Source organism: Crinia signifera, chromosome 11, assembly GCF_055691185.1.
Source record: "Crinia signifera chromosome 11, ASM5569118v1, whole genome shotgun sequence".
Classification (NCBI taxonomy): domain Eukaryota; kingdom Metazoa; phylum Chordata; class Amphibia; order Anura; family Myobatrachidae; genus Crinia; species Crinia signifera.
The window spans coordinates 72,706,175-72,730,327 of NC_139227.1; the positions used below are offsets into that span (position 1 = coordinate 72,706,175).

General features: G+C 46.1%; 1 protein-coding gene across 3 annotated transcripts; it reads left to right on the forward strand.

The window, feature by feature from the left end:
• The first annotated feature begins 3,665 nt into the window (after window positions 1-3,665).
• On the forward strand, window positions 3,666-22,485 carry ZFTA (zinc finger translocation associated). Of its 3 annotated transcripts, none has more exons than XM_083164757.1 (6): window positions 3,666-3,773; window positions 6,716-7,171; window positions 10,930-12,519; window positions 12,705-13,250; window positions 17,272-17,694; window positions 20,297-22,485. In XM_083164757.1, exons 2-6 carry the CDS (start codon window positions 6,736-6,738, stop codon window positions 20,731-20,733), a joined length of 3,432 nt encoding a protein of 1,143 aa, XP_083020883.1. In that variant the 5' UTR covers window positions 3,666-3,773; window positions 6,716-6,735; the 3' UTR covers window positions 20,734-22,485. The 3 variants fall into 3 exon arrangements, with proteins under 3 accessions (XP_083020883.1, XP_083020882.1, XP_083020884.1); XM_083164756.1 differs by lacking the exon at window positions 3,666-3,773 and adding an exon at window positions 3,982-4,454; XM_083164758.1 differs by lacking the exons at window positions 3,666-3,773; window positions 6,716-7,171 and adding an exon at window positions 3,983-4,454.
• Window positions 22,486-24,153: the final 1,668 nt, after the last annotated feature.

The window sequence follows — 24,153 nt, forward strand, 5'->3', positions numbered from 1 at the left end:
TACTATATTGCATGTATTCGCATAATACACGATACATAGATATGAATTAGTATGCTTGGATACAAATGTTGCCCCAAACCATGCAATCAGGACACTTGATAACCAGGAATTTTTTTTTAAATGAAGTCATTTTTATTAAATTTTTAGTTATGCTTGTACAATTTCACAAAACAACTACATAAAACCATGACTAATTTACATAGGATAGAAGAGAATTATTTCTGATTTGTCACCATGGTTTTCTGTTCTACCTAAATGCAATGCTGACAAATGACATCTATATTGGCACTGAGGGGCAACAAGGGGAAGGAGTGAGAGACATGTGTGGAAGACAAAAACACAGAGATGCAACATGGGGCAGGAGAGAATGCAATTTGGGGGTAAATTTACTAAGATGGGAGTTCTATTGAAGATGGGATGTTGCCTATAGCAAACAATCAGATTGTATCTATTATTTTCTAGAAGGTGCTAAATAAATAAGTAGAATCTGATTGGTTGCTATGGGCAACATCCCATCTTCCATAGAACTCCCATCTAAGTAAATTTAGCTTTTTGAAACTAAGGAGCAGGAGAAAAGACTTTGGGCCTTATTCTAGTTCATTCTTTCTGACAAAATCCTTCTTAGATGGACAAAACCATGTGCACTGCAGGGGGGGCAGATGTAACATGTGCAGAGAGAATTACATTTGGGTGAGTATTTTTTTTCTGTGCAGGGAAAATACTGACTGCTTTATTTTTACACTGCAATATAGATCTCACTTTGAAGTAAAACCCCACCCAAATCTAATTCTCTCTGCACATGTTACATCTGCCCCCCCTGCAGTGCACATGGTTTTGCCCATCTAAGAAGGATTTTGTCAGAAAGAATGAACAAAAATAAGGCCCTTTGAGTGCAAAAGGCCCCCATACACAGGACAGGTCGGAACAGTTTGTCCTTAAGAGCACCCGGCAACCCCCCCGGGAGGCTCACTTACGATTTTGCACTTGATGTGCCATATTTACATGCACTAAATCTCATGCGATTTATTGCATGTAAATCCTCAGGGGTAGACAACAAGGTCCCTGCAGCGGCTGGTCAGTCAGCGGAGTCCCTGCGGCTAATGGGCAGTCAGCAGCGGGGTCCCTGTGGCAGAAGGGAACTAGTAGCGGTTTGGGCAGAACGGGAAGTGGCTGCTGAATGTAAAGCCATATTTTGAAAAGACTGGCCGGCCATTTATTGGCTGAGAGAATTCTCTCAGCCAATCAGATGGGAGGCCGCTGATAGGCTGAGAGAATTCTCTCAGCCAATAAACAGCCGGTCAGTCTTTTTAAAATATAGTTGCACGTTCAGCAGCTGCTTCCCGTCCCACCAATAGCGCTACTAGTTCCCATCCGCCGCAGGGACCCTCTGCCCCCCCAGGGACCCCGCTGCCTCCCCAGCAACCATAGGCAGGGCAGCCGAGAGAGGGAGGGAGAGGGTACTAATTACCCAGGCCCGGGATTGCAGGAGGGGCCCAGCGGGGCCCTGGCCCGACCCCACCATACCTTCCCCCTCCGTCCCTTCCGGGCAGCAGCAGCACAAACCTACAGCAGCATGTGCTGACAGCAGGCTCAGCATGAGCATCTTACTGACAGCGTGAGAGCTCATGCTGAGCCTGCTGTCCACATAGCACATGCTGTTGGTGTGTGCTGCTGCGGAGGTTGGGGTGGGCAATAATACTCCCCTCTTTGACTTTAAAGTATTTTTTCACCCACCGTAGACATTTTTGGGGGTGTGGCCTAATCGTGGGAGGCAGTCATCTCCCGCAATTAGGCCACGCCTCCAAAATTTTACCGGGGCCCGGCATACCTCTTGACTGCCCTGACCATAGGGACCTGCTGCCTCCCCAGCACTGCAAGGACCCTGCTGCCTCCCCGACCCACGGACCCCGCCGCTACAAATAGGTGTGTGCCAGTGGTGCCTCTCTGCTGGCACACACCTGGGATCAGACCCAATACATTGTGGGTGACGATCTAATAAATTGAATGTGTAGACCGCGCATTGGGTCGGACGGGATGTCTGCATGCGATTTGGGGCAATTTCACATCCCAATCCATCCGAATCAGGTGAAATCGGGCCCAAATCACATAGTGTATAGGGGCCTAAAAGAGAAAGAGAGTGAGGGGCAATGGGGCCAGAAGGTAAACGCACTGAGGAGAAGGAAATACACTGCAGGCAATGGGGCCAGAAGGTAAACACATTGAGGGGAAGGAGAGGAACAAGGGAAAAAGAGGGGTAGAAGAGATGTACAGTAAAACCCCTTTAACTGTGCAAAAATAACCTGGGTTGACCCGGGACCCTGTCCGATGTGAAAGGGTCTTCTTCAAATACCCGGGTCCAGCAACCTGAGATAAAAGAAGGGTTAATCGCTGTGCAGTGTAAATGGATAACCCAGGTCCCATTCACACTATGGAGAAGGCAGTGCTTGGAGACATCGTCAGCTCTAAGTGCTGTCTCCTCCCACTCCCCATTGATGTGTAGTGTTCCACCACAGCCCAAGCGGTAGCGGGTTGGAGCTTGGCCGCCGCCTTAGAGGAGACAGATTTTAGAGGACCTGCAGAGTGCAGCTCTTACAGCGCTACCTGGAAGTGCAGGATTCCAGAAGCAATGGCGTACTGTGAGCAAGAAACCCCTGGCAACGAGCATGTAACCCCCTTGCAATAAGCATTTAGCCTCCTGGCTATAAGCATGTAACCCCCTTGCAACAAGCATAAAACACCTGGCATAGAGCAAGAAACCCCAGGCAATGAGCAAAAAAACACCTGGCTAGGGATGGAGATCAAATTGCAGTGTTTTACTACCATCAATGTTTTTTTATTCGATGGTAGTGTTTTTACTATTCGATGGTGGCATTGTTTGCCATCATTGTATGGTAAATATTCAATGGTGTTCCGATGGTCTTGCCCCCCAGCCAGCCACACTGCAGTGCTTCTGCACATGCGATTCTGGGCTGAAGATGGTTGCGCATGCGCCAATCATATGATTTTTTTTCTATCAAATTCTTTTGATGTGAAAGATTCGATGACAGAAGCCCAGCCATCATTTGATGGTGGGCTTCCGATGTTCATCTCTACCCCCTGGCAACCAGCATGAAGGCAGGTGTTGTGCAGAGCACAGAGTTGCCACATGTCTGATGTGTTGTGCAGAGCAGAGCTGCCACATGTCTGATGTGTTGTGCAGAGCACAGAGCTGCCACATGTCTGATGTGTTGTGCAGAGCACAGAGCTGCCACATGTCTGATGTGTTGTGCAGAGCACAGAGCTGCCACATGTCTGATGTGTTGTGCTGCAGAGCACAGCTGCCACATGTCTGATGTGTTGTGCAGAGCAAAAAACTGCCACTTGTCTGATGTGTTGTGCAGAGCTGATACATGTCTGATGTGTTGTGCAGAGCACAGATCTGTCGTCTGTGCTGCCACATGTCTGATGTGTTGTGCAGAGCTTAGCGCTGCTGGGTGTCTGATGTGCTGTGCAGAGCATAGTTCTGCTAGACGTATCGTGTTGTGCAGACTGCTGGACGTCTGCGTTGTGCAGATCATAGCGCTGCTGGACGCTTGTGCGGTGCCGGTGCTTTAGTCTGGGCGGCCATTTTCTGTGCCGTAAAGGAGAAGTCCCGGACCTTTGCACAGAGGTCAGGTGGCGCCTCGCCCTTAGCACAGCCACAATCTCTCCCCCCTCTATGGGCCATGTTGTTATGGCGATGACCCACCAGCGCCATGAAGCTGCATGATGTGTGCAGAGCATTTTATACACACGTATGTATACAGTTATGTGCTACTGGTGGTGGCTGGCAGGACAGAGCGCTGCAAATGCAGAGCCCCGGGCACGTCCCTCTGCAGAGCACCCGATGCTGTGTGCGGAGCATCATGCAGGCGCCGTGCACAGCTGTCACATCAAACATACACACACAGGTACGGTGCCGGTACACTGCCCCTAGGGAATGGATTACTCCTCTCTGTCTCCAGAGTCCACCCCTCGTCCCGTGCGGCGCCATTACCGCCCACATGACGCCATGCCGAGGCCCCGCCCCGCCAGTGACAGCGCCCGTCTCCCGCAGACCCCTCTGTGCTATTTAGCCCAGCGCCCGCCCAATTGCGCCGATCTCCCCTCCCCTCAGTCCTGTGCGGCGCTCGCTACTGGTGGCTGGCCGCGCCCCTTCCGTGGCGTCACACAGAGGCCCCGCCCTCCTGTGCGGTGCTGCTGAGCGGCGTGTGTCCCGGGCCCTCTGTGTCTCCTCCGCCGTCTTGTGTGCTCCGACCGTAGAGCCGAGAAGGAAGAGCTAGAGGCAGAAGCCATGCAGCGTGCGATGTCGAAGGAAGAGGACCCGGAATTAGCGATAGGGCCCCAGGCGGACCCAGTCTCAGAATCAACACCGAGGAGCGGCATACAAAAGCAGGATAGTCCGGTGATGCTGTGTGAGGAGGAGGCCGCAGGGGGTGAGTGGCGGAGCCTAATAGGAGTGGGCGACATCTAGCGGCGGGGAGCGGTAACTGCAAGGCAGTGGCGTTGGCGGCAGTGTACGTAGACGTTGCCTGTGACTGGGGACGAGCGGAAAGCACTAGCAGAGCGGTTGTAGCTGGGAAATGCTAAGGCAGGCTACGCTGGTTATCACTGGCTGCAGCAACCTGTAGCGCTTCAGCTGTACAACGACAAATCTTGACCTGCACTGTCCTTTAGTTGATGCACGATGAGATTTCGTTTACTTTTAGTTTAGTTACTAATGTGTACATTTACAATTCGCTTTAGTGTGATGAATAAAACCTCTAACACACACACACACACACACGAGGTAATACACTACAAGATAAGACAGACATACATATACTAGTAGATAAGTAACATTCATGCTTAAAAATGCACATTGCATAATTTGCAGCCTTTTTCTTCTGCTTTTCCTTTTTACAGTAGCGCTGCGGCATAGAATCCCTGCTGTGATATATGTATGACTGGTTAGACATCCCACAAAGTGATTTCCCTATGCCTCTGCTTTCCAGGGTCTTTCAGACCAAAATGTACACAGCAGTGCTTTTAATAGCATTAAACCCCATTGCTAGTTTCAATTTCAGGCATATGTAAGCACACCAGGATGCAGTGGCTCCCCTTCATGTTTGCTTTTATGTTCTATGTTAGAAAGTATAAGAATATAATTTTGTACAGAGAAACTTGTCTCCATGTTAAGTATTTAGTACGTGCACCTAATGCTGCACACGTACAGCTTTTTCTGTGTGACAAATACCCATAAGAAAGCAGCCAATGATTTTACTGCAACTTACTGACTAGTTATACTTTGGTGATGTCAGGATTTATTATCAGCTATATTGTCAGGTGGTTTGAGGTAGTCCACAAAATGGCTGCTTTCACAGTGCAGAAGTGACTTGATATGCTTTAACATAAGTTGGTCCTATAGTGCTTGCTTAGCAGAAGTGAAGTACAAGTAACAGTCCATGATTCCAATGAAACTGTGACCACACTGTGGAAATAGTTATGTTGACCACTTGCTTCACTTTAACCAGACAAGCAATACCTTTTCTACAAAGCATCTCTGTGGAGATTGTAGTGTTCATTCAAGCACCCGCTATCTTTGAAAACCCACGCAGTTCCTGTTCCCTCCCCATTCCTTTCCGAGTTCTCTTTAAACTCCTCACCACCACCTACAATGCTCTCTCCTCCTCCGCTCCTTACCTCTCTTCACTGATCTCTATCCACACTCCCTCCCGTCCTCTTCACTCCATCGCTGACCGCCAACTGACCTCTCACCTAATCACCTCCTCCCACTCCCGTGTCCAAGACTTCTCTCGCGCTGCCCCCTGCCCTGGAACAACCTCCCGCCACCCATCAGGCTTTCTGATTCCCTTACCTCCTTCAAGCGCTCCCTCAAAACCCACTTTTTTAGACTAGCCTATCCCTCCTCCTAACCTCTTTTGATCCTCCTATACTGCCTCCGTTCCTACTTATCCTGTTGTTTTTCGTTCGTCCACTCACCTATTTTTAGTATGTTAACTCTTATGAGTAGGGTCCTCCTGCCTCACGTACTCACCCTACCTCTTTACCTCAACTGTGCTCCTGTCCTGTTCTTCCCTTCCTCTACTTCCTCTTCAGTCTCCTCGACAATTTTGACACCTACTTCTGAACTGATGCTGATTTTAGTTCTACCAGCTATACCCCTATTTATACTGTATTTTTCAACACACCCTGTACATTACCTTGTCATTTGTTTTTTGTTTGCTATGTACGGCGCTGCGGACACTTTGCGGCGCCTTATAAATAAACGTACTACTACTACTGTGGTGTCGCTGTCTGCTGTTGTGTTTCTAGCGCAGGTCTGGTTTGCATATCAGTGCTGATATACAGACCACACTGTGCTAGAAGCACTACAGCAGACAGCGACACCCCAGGCAGGAAGGAGGGACTGCATGGGTTTTCAAAGATAGCAGGTGCTAGAATGAACACTAATATCGCATCCATTCACTAAGAAGTGCTGTACTCTAATTCCTTGTATTTAAAATCTATAATAGTTCAGTAATGGAGCTTTACTTGAATGTGAGCAACACATGCATTATTCAGAGGGGACGATGCAATTATTTTCTTTGGATTACACCTAATTGAATAAACGATTCTTCCTTCTGTAGCTTTGTGGAGAGATTTTCTTTTGTATGTCTCTGAAAATGTAACCACGTGCTCTCTTACTTTTTTATAGATACAAGTTCAATAAATATCATGTATCCAGAGCCGTTGGATTCATATCCTGGTGGGCTTTTCTCAGGTTCTGCCTCCTTTACTTGGAGTTCCCCAGATAGTAGTGGTGAAAGCCGTATCCACGCAGGAGGAACCGTGCAAGAGACCTCTGAGGAACGTGCTTCCCGGCCGGGAAATAGCCGCATTCCTGGAAAAGACCACCGGCGTTACTACCACAATCACTGGAGACTTGAGTATTTGATGGACTTCAATGCTCACTCTCACAGCATGATTTGTATGGTGTGCGGCAGTTCTTTGGCCACTTTAAAACTCAGCACCATCAAAAGACACATTCGTCAGAAACACCCCTATTCTCTTAATTGGACTCCCTGCGAGAAGGAGGTCATTATTGGTAGCTGGGATGCGCACCTTTGTGTTGATGCTCAGACACTTGCTGGAAGTGAAGAGCAGGGGGCAGGTAATTCCAGAAGAAACAAATAGAATAATAACGCTGGTTTGAGCTACTACTGAGGGGCTTGTTCCCATCTCAGGTTCCTGATGGTTTATTCCCTCAGACATAATGGGGGATATTTACTGAGGCAGGAGTTCTATTTCACATGGGATGTTATGGGCAACCAATCAGAATCTACTTATTTATTTAGCACCTTCTAGAAGATTATAGATAGTATCTGATTGGTTACCCATAACAACATCTCATATGAAATAGAACTCCCATCTTATACCCCGTTCTTACTGCAGGAAAATTCCTTGGTCTAGCATGTGGACCCGGAAATTTGCCTTTTAACACAGGTTTTTTTGCAGTGTGAACGGGTCACATACCCGGATCTCATACACGGGTAAAACCCTTCTTTTTACCCATGTTTGAGATCCCGGAATGCAGACACGGGTTGACCCATTCTCACTGCATAAAAACACGTGTTAAAAGGCAACTTACCAGGTAGAACTTCTTCACCCAGGAATTTGCCTTGCAGTGAGAACGGGAGTCTGTCCCTGCAGTCCCCGGCATTTTAATGCCGGTTAAAAGCCGTGTATTTCTCACTCGCAGTGAGAACACTGTATTAGTAAATTTCCCCCAATATGCCTGGATACAGCAGCACAATAGCAATCAATACGGAAATGTGCAAGCAAGTGAACAGCAAGGCAAAACAACCTTTTTTTATTATTAAATGATCACAGGTACTGTAGGAGTGACCATGCAACATAACTTTTCTAATAACCATGTAGGCAGTTGAACTGATTATTTCCTAGCAGATCAAATTCAGCAATTGAATAGCTCTGGGCACTTCACCCAGCAGACATAGGGGGTTATTCTGGTTCACTCGCAAAGGCACAATCACTCTAATGGACAAAACCATGTGCACTGCAGGTGGGGCTGATGTAACATGTGCAGAGAGAGTTAGATTTGGGTGTTTTATTGTTTCTGTGCAGAGTAAATCCTAGCTGCTTTATTTTTACACTGCAATATAAATCTCGCTTTGAAGTAAAACCCCACCCAAATCTAACTTTCTCTGCACATGTTACATCAGCCTCCCCTGCAGTGCATATGGTTTTGTCCATTAGAGAGAGATTGTGCCTTTGCGAGTGAACCAGAATAACCCCCATAATGTGGCATAATTAACCCACTATGGTGCTTTCCTTAGTTACCTGTAATCGACATACAATGGCATCTGTAGCAGAAGAATATTACACCCAAAGTTTAGTAGTGTGAATGTCTCCATATCCTAAAATATACGAAAAAGCGCCATAGCCACTATATTGATATTATGTTGTAAATGCTTGAAAAAGTTCACATCCATAGGATTCTCAGGTATAATTGGTACCCTAGTTGGCTGAAGTCATCTACGATAAATGCAAACTGGATGTGGTCCAAATGTAATAGGGTGTGAGAATCAGAAAGTGAGAGATTTTGCGAGAGTCTTCAACCTTTTTTTTTTTTACAGCACCAATCAATTACTTGGGAAAATCAACCAGGTTTTGCAGTGTAAATGATTGCCGCTTTAAATTTTTTTTAAAAACTCTCCCAAAATCTCTCCCTTTCTGATTCTCACACCCTATTACATTTGGCCCTGTGTGTCTATCACAACATACTTTTTAGTGATGTTGACTAGTTGTATGAAGCAGTGATAAGTCTGCTATAGCATCTAATCCCAGGAGAAAAGAAAAGCGGAATCCTTTAATATTACAAAACACTCACATTTTAAAAAATAGCACACCAATCCAATTCATGGACCTCCCCTGGAGACAATCTCTTAGGCAAAGGATCACCTACCAGGTAACCTGGATGTTGTGGCCAAACATGAAACATACGCAGTCCTGGAAAGCCGCAGTTCCAGTCCCTTAGGTTTACAAATGTACCATAAATAAATGCACAGGAACACAGCAGCACTTATCCAGGGGAGGTTTATTAATTGGATTGGTGTGCGTTTTTTGTTTTTAAATGTGAGTGGTCTGCTATAATGTAGATGTATGAAGCAATGATAAGAGTAATGCTGTGTACACACGGTCCGATTTCCTTTCCGATGTTGACGATATAGTCAACATTGGATCGGCATCGGATCTGAATCGGATGCAGATCACAAGGGTTTTAACCCTTGCGATCCCGATCCGCGTTCACGTATCGGAAGCCAGAAAGTCTTGGCTGCCTTGTCTATATAGTGCAGATCTGCACTATATAGTCAAGATAGGATGCAAATCGGATGTGCCTTAAGATCCTATCCACGATCCTATCTGATCAGATCGTGGATAGGATCTTAAGGCACATCTACCGTGCCTTAAGATCCCATCTAACTTAATGAAGGATATTTTATGTCAACATCACTGAAAAGTATTACCCCTTTCACATCGCACTTTTAAAACGGTAAATTGCCGATTTTTTTTTTTTTCATTTTAAAACGTTTAAGCCTGCACTGTGAATGCACCAGAGCCGATTTACCGTTTAAAGTTAACTGGTATTTCGAACCGTGTAAAAAGCAGAGTCCTACACGGTTCCTTGCCGTTTTTTGAGCAATGTGAATGTGTACAATGTGTCTGAAACGGTATTTCAGGCAAACAACACAAGCTACAGAGCAGTGATAGGCTGTCCCCTTTAAAATGACAGGCAATGTTGACACTCTGGCTTGAAACGTGTTCGGGTTGAAACGGTTTGACTGCTATGTTGAATGAGACTTAACCGGTATTTAAAACGGTAATCTGCGGCAATGTTAAGGCTCTGACCCGTTTTAATTACAGTTTTAAAATACAGTTTTTTAAAACGTGTCGGCGATGTGAAAGGGGTATAAGACTGGTAGAGACCCAGTATCCCGCTTCCAGTTTACCTTAATGAGATGACTTCAGCAAAGCTACGGCACCAGTTGTACCTGAAAGCCATATGGCGGTGAACTGTTTAAAACATCTATCTACAAGAGGTTATATTGGAACCTTCACTCTACTAACCATAAAGCACTTTGAGTACTCTTCTTGAGCTACAGATGGTATTGTATGCAGAGTACATGTACCCAAGGAAAGTGCCATAGTTTTGGCTATGGAATCTGTGAGAGGAATGGTGAAACGTCTTTTATGAGCCTCCTGGCCGCAGTCTTTGGGTTCTGCGCAGTTTGTTGATTGTATTTTTGTGCGTTTAGCCCAAGAGCTACATAGCCACTCTGGGGATTGATGTCTCCCCAAATGATTTTAAACATTTGACATTATTTTTTAATCCTTTTCATTTTAGATGCTCATTTCCATATTTTGTGCTCTTATTGTGCTTATCTCCAGGGGATTTCTGTCATAATTCTGGCCTTCAATGCCTGGTTTATGATATTAATGTCCAATTACAATAGTGTTCATTCTAGCACCCGCCATATTTGAAAACCCATGCAGTTTCTCTTCCCTGCCTGGGGTGTCGCTGTCTGCTGTGGGGTTTCTAGCACAGATCTGGTTTGCATATCAGTGCTGATATACAGACCACACTGTGCTAGAAGCACTACAGCTGTCAGCGACACCCCAGGCAGGGAAGAGGAACTGCATGGGTTTTCAAAGATGTCGAGTGCTAGAATGAACACTATGACAACATCAGGAATAACATTTTCAAGATTGTCTTTGCGATTATCTTTCTCTTCTTTGTCTTGTCGTTGTGTCCATGTTTTTTTCCCTTGGTCTTCTGTTTGCTCTCTTCCATAACATCTTCTTAAGTAGTAATCTCAATATTTCCCTCCCTTTTTTTTTTTTTTTTTACAGAGGGTGTCAAAAACATAACTGGTCCTAAAAAGAAAAGACGACGCCTCCCTCCAGTTGCCAAAGGAACATGGCATCATGTCTTTGGCCCTGAGCGACCACAACCTTCACCTCCTGATAAAGACCAGCTGGAACAATACATGAACGAGTCTATTCAGCAGTGGTTGCGATTAGAGTTTCTGATAGATTTTGATTGTCAAGTTAACAAGCTCCGCTGCATGATGTGTACAACAGCTTTACCAAGTCTCAGCCTAAATGATATCAAGGAACACATCTTACACACCCATCCCACATCTCTCCAATTCAGCCCTACTCAGAAAAGTGTGATCCTGGAGGCCTGGATTACGCGAAAGGAGACACCAGAAGAAGAGATGGAGATGGACGAAGACATGGATGATGATGATGAGGAGGAAGAGGCAGAAGATGATCTGATGAATGAAGATGGTCAGATCGACAAATCAATGACAATACCAAGATTTGAGAAGGCTGTATTAAAGGGAAAAAGGTTAGAGTTCAAGGATAAAGATGAGGACATCAAGCATACGGCAGATAAGCCTAGTGAGGCAGAAATGGTGAACAAAGAGAAACTAGAGACCAGAGATGGGAAGTTGCATGAAGAAGAAGTACAAATGGATCTAGACACGCAGTTGATTGAGAAAGAAGGACAGAAAGATAGTGATGATCAGCTGCCAGAGAAGAGAAAACGTCAAGACAGAGATGAACAACCGTTAGAGGAAGAGAAGCTAAAAGCTAAGGAGCTGGAGGAGGAGCAACGGAAAGCTAGGGAGGCACCACTGCTGGAAGAGCAACAGAAAGTTAATGAGGCACAGCTGCTGGAGGAGCAACAACAGAAAGCTAGGGAGGCACAGCTGCTGGAGGAGCAACAGAAAGCTAAGGAGGCACAGCTGCTGGAGGAGCAACAGAAAGCTTTGGAGGCACAGCTGCTGGAGGAGCAACAGAAAGCTTTGGAGGCACAGCTGCTGGAGGAGCAACAGAAAGCTTTGGAGGCACAGCTGCTGGAGGAGCAACAGAAAGCTTTGGAGGCACAGCTGCTGGAGGAGCAACAGAAAGCTATAGAGGCAGAGCTGCTGGAAGAACAACGTAAAGCTAGGGAGGCAGCTCTGCTAGAGAAAGAGCAACAGAAAGCTAGGGAGGCAGAGTTGCTGGAGGAAGAGAAAAAGAAAGCCAAGGAAGCACAGTTGTTGGAGGAAGAGAAAAACAAAGCTAAGGAGGCACAGCTGCTGCAGGAAGCAAATGTAAGTAAGGCTAACAGACTTAAGCAAGAGGAGGTAAAGACGAAAGAGGTGCAGAGCTTAGGAACGCAACAGCAGATTGCTGAAGCAGAAAGGATTGTGAAGATAGAAGAGATTGATGAGCAGGACGCTGAAGAAATCAAGAGGCATAAAGAGGACACACCGCCTATAACAGAGACTCTACCTGAGAAGAAGCACTGGGAGGTGGAGGGACAGAATTGTCAGCAAGTGCTCGAAGAAGGGAAATCTCCATCTATTGAACCAGAGAAGCATATAATAAAGGTGCAGCAAGTACAGCAGACACCAGCTGTACTGGGAGTTGGACTTCCTATGTTAAAAGGTGAGTGATTCCATTTATTATGGACAAAGGGTAACAAGCAGTTTACAATTTCCATAGAGGCTGAAATGTGTAGAAAATGTACAGTAAGCCAACATAAGAAATACATATACTGAAGAAAATGTTTTACAATTGTAACTAAAATTACCAATTATTTTTTAATTTTTTTTTCTAATTTTTATTTTCAGTAAAAACTCCAACACCCATCATCATAACACGGGTCTCTGTTGTCCCAGAGCATACGCTCAACCAGACATCAAAACCTTCCACCTCCACTGCTGACCTCTCAAAAAACTGGCGGATTATTGCTCCCAAGGTCTCGCTGGTAGAACCTAAAGTACCTAAAACACCACCCTCTCTTCCCAACATAGATGCTTCCCAGTGGCCGCCTGGGGTTGACCCAATGATATGGGAGGTGAGCTTGTGGCGTGGGCACAGCAATTTTTCCCTTACTCGCAGCCAGCACGTCTCCTACCAAATGCGTTGGCGCTCACAATACCTGATGGACTTTAATGGATTGCGTGGCAGTGTTGTCTGCATGTACTGTTGCTCCACCTTAACTGTTCTTAAAGAGAGCAGCATCAAAAGACACATCATACAAAAGCACCCTCATACAGCCAATTTCGGCAGCGAGGAGAGGAAAACAGTCATCCTTGATTGGGAGACAAAGTTAGCTGAAATAAAGAAGATGGTGGCAAAGCAAAACAGTGAAGGGGCTGCTCTAGGAGTAGGAGGTAAGGATTGCACTGCGAGAATATCTTTATGCAGAAGTGTTAACGGACTTATAATTTTTGTTACATGCATGTATTCCATAGCAGGGAGAGCTTTGAGCAGAATCAGACAGCACTTAGGAAGGCAGTGCCATCTATTAAATTCCACTACATACTGTGGGGTACCTCATAGTCACCTGGCTGTGGCCAAACCGTTCCTCGAGATCTACCAATGGTTAACGTCTTTTAAATCCCCAAGCTGGTACACAAACATGCTGCATTCCTTCCCACTATAGATCCACAGGTTGTCTGACAAACATGAACTGCTGGTAGATCTTAAAGGGCCCTACATACGCAGAGATGTGTGCCAGAGATACATAACGGGAGATTCAGCACAAGAGATTTCACTCTTGTGGCTCATTTCAGACAATGAGCCACATACAGAGAGATTTGTGTCAGAGATTCAAATTGGGAGATTCAGCACGGGAGATTTCAAATCTGTCACAGAAACTGAAGTAAACACTGCACCTCATCACAAAAATGTTATTATTACTAAACACATCTAGCACATAACTAATGTCTTCTTTAATAAGTATTCTTTCACCTCCCCCTAATATTGCCCCCCCCCCCCCCCCAAAAAAAATGTAATCATGGTGGCTAGTGGTTCCCCCAGAACCGACCCCCCCCCATATGTCAACTTTTAAACGTTGGTGGTACAGTGGGAACGGACATTAAAAAAATACTTACCAAGTCCGGGGTCCAGCGTCTCGTCCTGTCATACAGACAATAATTTTGTAAAATTAAAAAAATGGCATGGGGTCCCCCCCCCCGCAGGCATGACCAGCCCCGGGCTTTTTGAGTGGTCATGGTTCCCAAAATCCAGAGGACAAAGTGCGTGGGGTCCCCCGGATCTTGGGGACCAGCACCAGGCTCTTGAGCTGGCCCTGGTTTCCAAAATACGGGGGACAAAATGAATAGGGGTCCCCCATATTTTGGAGACCAGCACCAGGCTCCACTAGCAGGGGGTGTAATGCCATAGCCAGGGGACACGCTTGATGGTGTCCCGTGGCCAAAGCATTACCCACCCTAACTAGTCAGCCCAGGCCGGGAGTTTTTGGGGATGTGGGGACCCCCCAAATAAGGGGGTCCCCCCTCTCCAGGGCACCCCAGGCCTGGGCTGCAGCCCGGGGCTATCCCCTGCACCCCTGGGCGGTGGGTGCAGGGTTGATAGCTTAACAGTAATATTGTCTTTTACAGTAGGACTACAGGTCCCAGCAAGCCTGCCCCACATGCTGGCACCTGGGAGAACCACAGGTACCAGCATGTGGGGCATTAAAGGCCAGTCGGTACCTATAGCCCCCCTGTAAAGGAAATATTAAAATAAAACAAAACACAAACACAGATGTTTTAGTATTTTATTAACTGCACCTGGTCTTCACCCAGGGGGGCTCCTGCCCCCCCCCCCCCCCCCCCCCCAGGGCTTCTGCGGTGTCTTCACCTGGGGGCAGCGGCCCCCTAAGCTCTTTTGCATGGCCGCCGCCTCCCAGGGCTTCTGCCTCTTCATCTGTGTTCTTCACCTGGGGGCGGCGGCCTTTTAAGCTCTTTTGCATTGGCCGCGCCTCCCAGGACTTCGGGAGCTCTTCTCTCCTCCTCCGCCGTCCGACTGACTGCCCCTACCCTGTCTCGAGCTGGCTAATATAGCCAGCTCGAGGGGGTGGGGCAATGACGCGGCGAGCCGTGAGTGGCTGGCCGCTGCCATTTTGAAATTTGATTTTTTTTTTAACATTTCCTCCCGATGCCGCCGCGCTACCGCCCCGCTGCCGAGGAGAGGTGAGGTGGGGGTGGCGATGGGTGCTACTGCTGGTGGGGGAGGGGGGTCAGGGGTGGCGGCGGCGGCGGGTTCTGCGGCGTCCGCAGTCGCTCGCCCTGCTCATCTGCCCGCAGCCACACATGCGGGAGATGAGCAGGAGCTTTCTGAGCGACTGCTCTGAATTGAACAGCCCGTCCGTTCTGAATCTATGACAGATTCAGAACGGCGGGTGCGTGCATGTAAATCGCTGTGTGGGCTATATACACAGCGATTTACATGCATTTCCAGGCATTTTCTGAGCGATTTGTTAGAATCGCTCAGAAAATGCCTGAATATCGTGCTGTATGTGGGGCCCTTAAGACAGGCCACCCCTGGTCTAGATTATGAAATGAGATACACAAGGAACAATGGGGCTGATATATTGAGCCTGGTGAAGAGATAAAGTGGAAGGTGATAATGCACCAGCCAATCAAATCCTGTCATATTTCAAACCTAGCAAATTGGCTGGCTGGTGCGTTATCACCTTCTACTTTATCTCTTCACCATGAATAATACATCTGCCCCAATAACTGGTTTAGGAGTTTCTCATAAATTATTTTCTCAGGAGTGAATATGGCAGTTAGGTTATCTTGGAATCCAAGTACTTTGTTGGGTGGTAGTCAGTCCCCATCTTCCTGCTATTTGAATAAATACATTGGGGGGTGTCCACAACTACCAGCCCATAATCTCTGTAAGAGGTCATTATTCTCTGAATGTTCTCTCACAATCATTGCATCCTTATTTATAACCATAATAAGGTTAAATATTTACCTTTGAAACTGTGGGCAGTATTGAATGATTTGTGTGAGCTGTGACAGCTTGCTGGGTCAGAATTTAACTGCACAAGCCATTTCGCTAGGTTTTTGGAGCGAGGGGGAAAAGGCGTATTCGGCCGCTAGAACAGCGAGGCTCGCGACTAAATTAACAGCGAGCCTCACTGTTTGGGGGAATCCTTGCCGTCTCCTGACAGTGAGGATTCCCCCGGAACGTTGAATACGGTGAGCGGCCGACGCGGGAGTTAAACAGCGAGGATTGCTTGTTTTCAGTGATCTCCGCCGTTTAACCGCCTCGCCGGCCGCATTGAGTACACCCCTATGTAGTGGTCTAGTTTTTTTGATGAGTGAACTACATATACCCCCATTCTGTGGAGTTCCGACAGTTTTTTTTTTTTTACCCCTCCAGTTTTCTCACAATTCTTGGGTGTGCCAGAAAGCAGAGGACCAGAGGGATTTTTCTGTACTTCTGGGTGTGCCAGATTGGCTGTTTCACACATTAGCAATTATTTTATGTCTGTGTGGAAACTAGGGGACTTCTTCTCTGTCCAGGTGGCCATTTTCCCTAAAGGTGCAATTTTGCTGCATCTGGTCCTCCCTTGGATTGCACGTTTATAGTGCAGTCGCTCAGGATGTAATTGGAGCCAGGGAAAGGACTCTCCCGCCATTTCTATATCCTGCACTTTTTGGTACATTGTTTGGAGTGAATGCACATACATTCACATTTCATATTTATTATAGAGCCATCTAATGTCCTTCTTAGGAGTCATACGATTACCCCTTTTTGTCCTAATAAATTCTGCTATTATTTCCACTTGCCCTGTGAGCTTCTGTGCATATTTTACTAGTTTCTTTTCCTGGTTTTCCGTTCACTTATTCTGAGCTTAGCTGATGTAATTCTTCTCATGACTACAGTGGTATTTGTGTACAGTTTTGCCTGGACATAGCACCCCCTAGGGGCAGCTTTTGGTATTTCAGAGCATTGTCCTGCAGAGCTGGTGTGCTTTCTGATTGGAGTGTTTTGTTTGGATCTCTCCTGTGGGCTCCATCAGTTATATAGACCAAGTGCAAGATGGTAGGGAGAGGGAAGAAACAGCAGCAAACAAGTTCCATTTGTAGACATGCCTATCCTGGACAGTACCATCCACACCCAAATGTTGCCCCCCAGAATTATAAAGACCTCTGCTATATGTAGTAAGATTTAGGGCATAAATCATAGTAATGCTTTATGAAGTTTCTTTTCTATCCATTGTTCTTTACCACCCTAATTTCAATCATATTGGGATAATCTAGTACTGCTAAATTTGCACTATACAATAGCCAATTAAACCCTGGACAGATGACTTTCAGATTACTGTTGATCAGTCCACTTTAATTCTTAATGCAAAACATTCCACTTAATATCTCTCTTGTTCTTGTTTAGATCAGGGAATGAATGTACTAAAATTACCGGACAGTCCCACCGTGGAAGAAGAGGAGGAAGAGAGCAGCTGGGCCGGAGCGCTGCCAGAAGGCAAAGGTGCTTCTTGGGAATTTGCTTTTGGAAGAGTTCAGGGCAAAGCAAAGGACCCCCGCAAGTACCAGCATGACCGATGGAAACTAGAGTACCTAATGGACTACACACCTGCAAAGGATGGATTGATCTGCATGGTATGTGGGGTGACTCTCATGAACCCAAAAATTAGCTCCGTGAAGATGCACATCCAACAGAAACATCCAGATACAACCTACCTGAGTGACCAAGAGAAAGCTGTGGTTATGGAGGAGTGGGAGCAGAAAAGTGCAGCTGGCAAGAAAATAACTGGTTCCCAAGGTGGTGAAGATGAAATCTGCATAGAAATCAATGGTAAGGAGGTTGCGTGTTGAGGTGAACTATATTGAGGATTCACCACATTCTCCTGATATGATGTTACATATAACAGTCCCTCTGTCCCTGATGGAATTCACCTGTTTGATCTGCATTAAGCACCAACTACCACTTCTTAAGGTGCCCACCCACGGTGCCATGGTCGGATGCGTTGTGAACTTTTTAGTTCACAACGTTTCGCATGCCATTCACATCGCACCGTGTTTCTTTTGGCTTGTGATGTGCGCACCCTATCACGCATCACATCTACTTCACATCTACTAGTTCAAAACGCATCGAGCAGACCTCTCAGTGTGTGGGCATCAATAGGAGGCTAGGCAGCTGGAAAGGAACTGGTGCCTTCACTTCCTGTACTTATGGTATATAACCGGTGCAGAATGGATCATTGGACAAACAAGCATTAGTCCGACAGTCACTAGGTCGACATGGGGTTAGGTAGACAGGGTCATTAGGTCAATCTGGGAAAGGTCGACTGTCAAAAGGTCCACATGGGGTTTTTCACCTTTTTTTTTTTTGTCCCGAATTTTGACACGGACACTGAAACATAGAACTGTGTCCCCTCGCATGACTGACTCGCTGCGCTCACCATGCTTCAGGCACACTATTTTATTCTCCCACTACACCCTAGGGTGAAATGTCGCCTGCCTGCAAATGTCGGCTCAAAAAAGTGAAAAACCCCATGTCGACCTTAAGGCATGTCGACCTTGTGGTGCTGACCTAATGTTTGTCTGTTTAGTGACCGTATCCATTGTCTGTCTAGACCTTATGACCCTGTTGACCTTGAGGCATGTCGACCTTGCGGTGTTGACCAAATGCTTGTCTGTCTAGTGACCCTATCCCCCCACCAGCATAGGAGGTTGGGGGTTACTTCCCTGTAAGAATGTAATAGTTGCCTCAGATTTCAGGGACCTCTCCCAGGTTGGGGAGTTATGTTGCAGTCTTTACCATGTTGTGCTTTGATGGTGAAATGGTAGAGAGTTTGAAGAGGGTTTTGTCAGTCGCACAAAAATAAGTTGATTTTTTTATATAGGGGTGGACCCTCCTTGTATGCTGTCAACAATTTATTATTAATAAATGCGAGGGTGTGCTACCATAGACACGGAGAGGACATGTTTAATTGGACAGAAAAGAGTGTCTTTTTTTGGTGCACCTGGAGAGTAGTATTAGTAAAACGTCACTTTTATTAAATTCATTTAAAATAGTTGCGAATATAAATAAAAAATAGACAAGACATGAGACAACATATAGTGATTTAAAAAAGGATAAGAATCCTTCACCTAGTGGGACCCCAGTGCCCACTATCCCAGTTATATTTTAAATGACTTGCTGTATGGCGCAAAAGAATGGTTATGTTACCAATTCATGTAACGTGGATCAGACAGGATTGTTACTATTTTATATACAATATTTCAATGTAACCCTAGGGCTCTCTCTCGCAGCCGCTAGCAAGCGATTGAACACGGGTGTAGTACCGTTTCAGCGCTGCTGCTGGCTTGCTGGAGCCAGTATTACCACGACCTGCGTTCTCCCACAGAGCTATATCTGAGGTGTGCCTGCGTGCACTCCCTCGCTCATGTGGATTGAGAACAAACAGGGAAGTGGGAACTTACAAACTGTATTTTGATCTGTTGGCTGCATTGGGGTTTTCCGTTGGACACGGTCCCCAGCAAAACACACAGACACGGTCTCTGGCGCCAGAGCCGTGTGTGTCCCTGTTTGTTCTCAATCCACATGAGCGAGGGAGTGCACGCAGGCACACCTCAGATATAGCTCTGTGGGAGAACGCAGGTCGTGGTACTACTGGCTCCAGCAAGCCAGCAGCAGCGCTGAAACGGTACTACACCCGTGTTCAATCGCTTGCTAGCGGCTGCGAGAGAGAGCCCTAGGGTTACATTGAAATATTGTATATAAAATAGTAACAATCCTGTCTGATCCACGTTACATGAATTGGTAACATAACCATTCTTTTGCGCCATACAGCAAGTCATTTAAAATATATCTGGGATAGTGGGCAGTGGGGTCCCACTAGGTGAAGGATTCTTATCCTTTTTTTAAATCACTATATGATGGTGAAATGGCTCTTCCCACTTACTGTATATGCCTCTTATAGATATGTCCACTCAATCTGAGACCGTTATTCAAGCTAAGTCATAAGCTGGTATAGATGATGTCTTTCAGTCCGTCCCGAGTGTTTTGTAACCATTGAATAGCACATTAGCTTCCTCCTTTTACTTCATTTGTATTAATCATTGAGGATTTGTATGTAGAAGCATAAATGTATATTTTAGATTGTTCTAACCTCCTTTAGCAGCCGCCAGCCTATCTGTGCCACTGACTGCGGTTTGTTTTGCATACAAGGCAGTAGGTCCTATAGTTTCTGTTGTAGTGTAGCAATACTGTATTTCGCCTATTATAGTTTTCATGATCAGTGGTTTCTACTTTAAGGTGGAATCTTCCATCTTAAAGGTGATCATCTTGTCTATTTTGTCTTAACAGTGAAAATTAAGTGATTTTTGTCATGCTAGTATGACCACTAACAGTCATTCTTCATAATTCTTCTATTCTACTTTTCTGAATACAGAAGATTCAACCTCCTCTGAAACAAATGGATCCAGTGCTGTCACCTCCAGCCCACGTCCTGAAATAATTTTACCAACATCCTCCAAGACTCCTAAATCTACCACGTCCCTACCCCCACCATGCAACAGTGCAAAGCGCAACTACCAGGTTCGCTGGCGCACAGAGTTCATGATGGACTATGACTGCCGGCGGGAGGGCCTCATCTGCATGGTGTGTGGTGGCACATTGGCCACCCTGAAAGTCAGCACTATCAAGCGCCACATAGTCCAAGTGCACCCTTATTCTGTAGACTTCACAGCTGAGGAGCGGCAAAGAATCTTGGAGGCCTACAGTGAAATGGCGCTACATTACATCCACTCTGAGGAGTGCTTTAAAACGCAGCCCCAGGAGGAAGTGAAAGGACGCAAGAGAAAGTCAGCCGCTATAGAGGAGGCGTGAGGACCCCAGGAATAACGCCTAAAATCTGTGATCTGACTCAATGTCACGCTCACTTCATAGTGTTTGCACATTGAGGTGGTTTGACCCTTTTTGATCCTGCTTTTCCTCCCATTCCAAAGACTGGTAGAGGGCCCACCACCACTTGTCAGACAGACTTCATCCCATAGTCCTCCCCTTTGCTAACAGTGGCAGTGCACCCTTTAGTCGCTTTCAGAAGTCTAAGTATTGTCTGACTTTCCCCTGCAATCAGGCTGCACCACTTACTGCAAGCCGGTGGCTTCCCATCTAACAGCCACCGCTATCAGACTCGGAGAATCATATTGTCTAAAACAAAAACATTTTGGAACAAAATACACAGCAATTAACTTTTTTATTTTCTTGTATATTATTTTATCCCGTTATTTCACCCAAATGCGTGAATTTGTGTTTTTTGTTTTGTTGCAAATATGATGCAAGATTTTTAATCCTTTCTGAATTAATTGACCCTTTATTTACATAAAAGCAAACCATTTTGAATGTTCCTTTCGGAGAAATATAAAAATGTACCTTTTTAATGTATTGAATGGTTACGGCAATTCTAATATTAGTTAAGAGTGCGCTACAGTGATTGTGTTATATTATGTGTGCCTCAGACATGGGTTCCTCCACCTAGTGAGCCTAGAACAGGAGTAGTGCTGCTCCTGTGGAGGTTGTGTGCCTCAGACATGGGTTCCTCCACCTAGTGTGCCTAGAACAGGAGTAGTGCTGCTCCTGTGGAGGTTGTGTGCCTCAGACATGGGTTCCTCCACCTAGTGAGCCTAGAACAGGAGTAGTGCTGCTCCTGTGGAGGTTGCTGTGAGATGTGCAGGAATTGTGTCCTGTAGTTGGTGGAAAGCGAGATTTAATCACTGCCAGTCGTCCTATGCACCAAAATTCAATATAAATGTATACATATATGAAAAAGTGATAAAACCAATAATTGCACTTAATAGTTGTCAAAATCCTCTTATGCATGTATCCAATGGGAGAAGAAAACATATAAATGAATACAGGTTGCAGATAAACACTGTTCCATTGTGTAGATTTCCCCGTGCAGGGGAAATGCAGACACTGGAAAAATGTCTATTTGAAATATGTATTAACTTATATTTTCTTTCTCCCATTTTATCCTTGATACACACAAGGTGATATTGAATGATAATAAGCGTAATTATTGGCGTTATCATATTTGTATATATATATCTTTTGATGATGTAACAGGTGACACTTGTACCATGTTGCATCTCCTAGAGAGCGCAGTGGTTGTCTGTATATTCTTTGTAGATATTAATTATGGTGGACTAGACCTGCTTCTGTCACATATTAATAAATTATTATTGAAAGTAGTTGTCCTGCATAGTGCAGCTACCTGTTCTCTACGAGCTGTGGCCCAGAGTTCCTGTACACCTGCCTATAGTGCAGTGACTCTCATACTGTAGCTATCCCTGAATTGAGGCATCACTGTAGCGCACACAATTCTCATGGAGTGGAGGTCCGTAACCTCTGGAGTGCTGTTTAGGTTATTCCTTTACCCTTTGAAGAGAATTTGTGATCACCATTGGCATGATATTCTTTGCCCATTTGTCCTTACAGGAAAGCATTTGCAAGTATGAATTGCAAACTGAAACATGTTGGTAGCATACTTGGGGACCTGTCCGTCACTTTGTTTTTTGATCATTTTATTTGGGTGATAAATATGGAAAGTATGCGCCAATAATAAAATAAAATGAAATAAAAAAAAAAAGTTGTGGTTCTGTATGTTACAAATTTAGTTTTCTCTTTCAATGGTCCTGGTGACACAGCTCAACATTGGGATGTAGGAGGGTCCGTAGGAGCCAGGCACCTATCCTAAAGCTTTTGCAGGGTAGGCTCCTCCCTTCTGCATCCCAGACTCCTCAGTTTGTGTTAGGTGCCCACTGGAGTGGGTGCTATTCTAAAGGGCTGCTGGAGCAGCCGAAGGATTAGAGTTAGTTAGGGGTTTGTTATTTTATTAACTTTTACACTAGCTAGGTAGGCACAGTGTGAGGATTCTCACTGAATCCTCACACTGACAGCGCAGCAGGAGCTGACAGAAGCGCGTCCTGTCAGCTCGCTGTGCACAGGGGAGACGCTGTCTGGTCTCCCTGTGCAGCACTTACAGCTTCTATTAAGAAGCTGCCTGGGCTCCGGAGCGCTCTGAAACTGGCTTCACGCTAGGTGGGGATCATGGGGGACAGGCGCTCCGTGATGGCGGCGGCCATTTTCTGCGGAGCTTACACACTAAGCTCCTATATGAGAGGACAGCAGTGTGTTACAGGCATGTTCCAAGTGGTCCCCAGCTGAGGGGGAGACACTGGAACTTGGAGATCCTGCAATGGGAGCGGCTGTCTGGGGGTGGTTGGCGCCAAAATTCACAGACCCCGCAGCAGCAGGGACTTGGTCTCTTCCCTCACTCTGTTTTGGCGCCATTCGGAACGCTTGCAGCGGAGCTGAGCTGGCTGACAATCCTGGCAGAGTGTTTGGATTTCCTAAGCATCGTTTCCCCACATCTGAAGCCATCAGACAGATAAGTGACTGAGTACATTGGCTCTGTATTAAACGCCTGTACAGTGTGCGCTGTGACTGTGTTACTTTTACATCATGTCTGAGCAAGCCAAGAGGGGCTTGTGTATGACTTGCGCTGCTGTGAGACCCATGGGGAGTGAACCCCAGAGGGTAGAGCAATCGGAGCCTGCGTGGGCCAGTGCCCTGGGCAGGTCTGTGAATGCCTTAGTGCAATTGCTGGACAGACAGTAATGTGTTGGTAGCTTCCCCGAGACCTTTGTCATCATCTCAGCAGTCCTCTGGCTCCTTGCCTCTGACCCAGGCAGATCCTGGCTTCTTACAGGTCATGCAGGATACTGCTAAGGGAATCAGCAGGTTTAATGATTTGTTAGACAAATTTGATGGTGACGCTGTGGGGACCCCTAAAAGGTCTTATTCAGTGCCATTGCTTGTTGCTGAAGAGGAATGAGAGTATTCAGACATTCCCTGGGATCAGGGTGATGATTCTGAGGATTCCTCGGCCTCAGGGGTGGAGGATTTGATTACTGCTATAAAACAGGCTTTGAATTTGTCTGTGGAGGATAAAACTCGTAACGTAAGGAAGCTGTTACCTTCCCTGCAGATGAAGGTTACAGGATTTATTGGAAGGGGCTTGGAAAACGCCCGATAAAAGGCTGCAGATGCCAAAGAGATTTTTATGTCTATACCCCATGCCTGAGGCTCATGCAGACCTCTGGGAGAAAGTTCCAGTGGTAGATGCTTCTGTGGCACGGTTATCAAAAGCCACTGTGCTACTAGTCCAGGGGGGGGGGGCAGCCTTTAAGGCCCCAGTAGACAAGAAGCTGGAAGGTAACCTCAAGGCAATATTTGAAGGGGTGG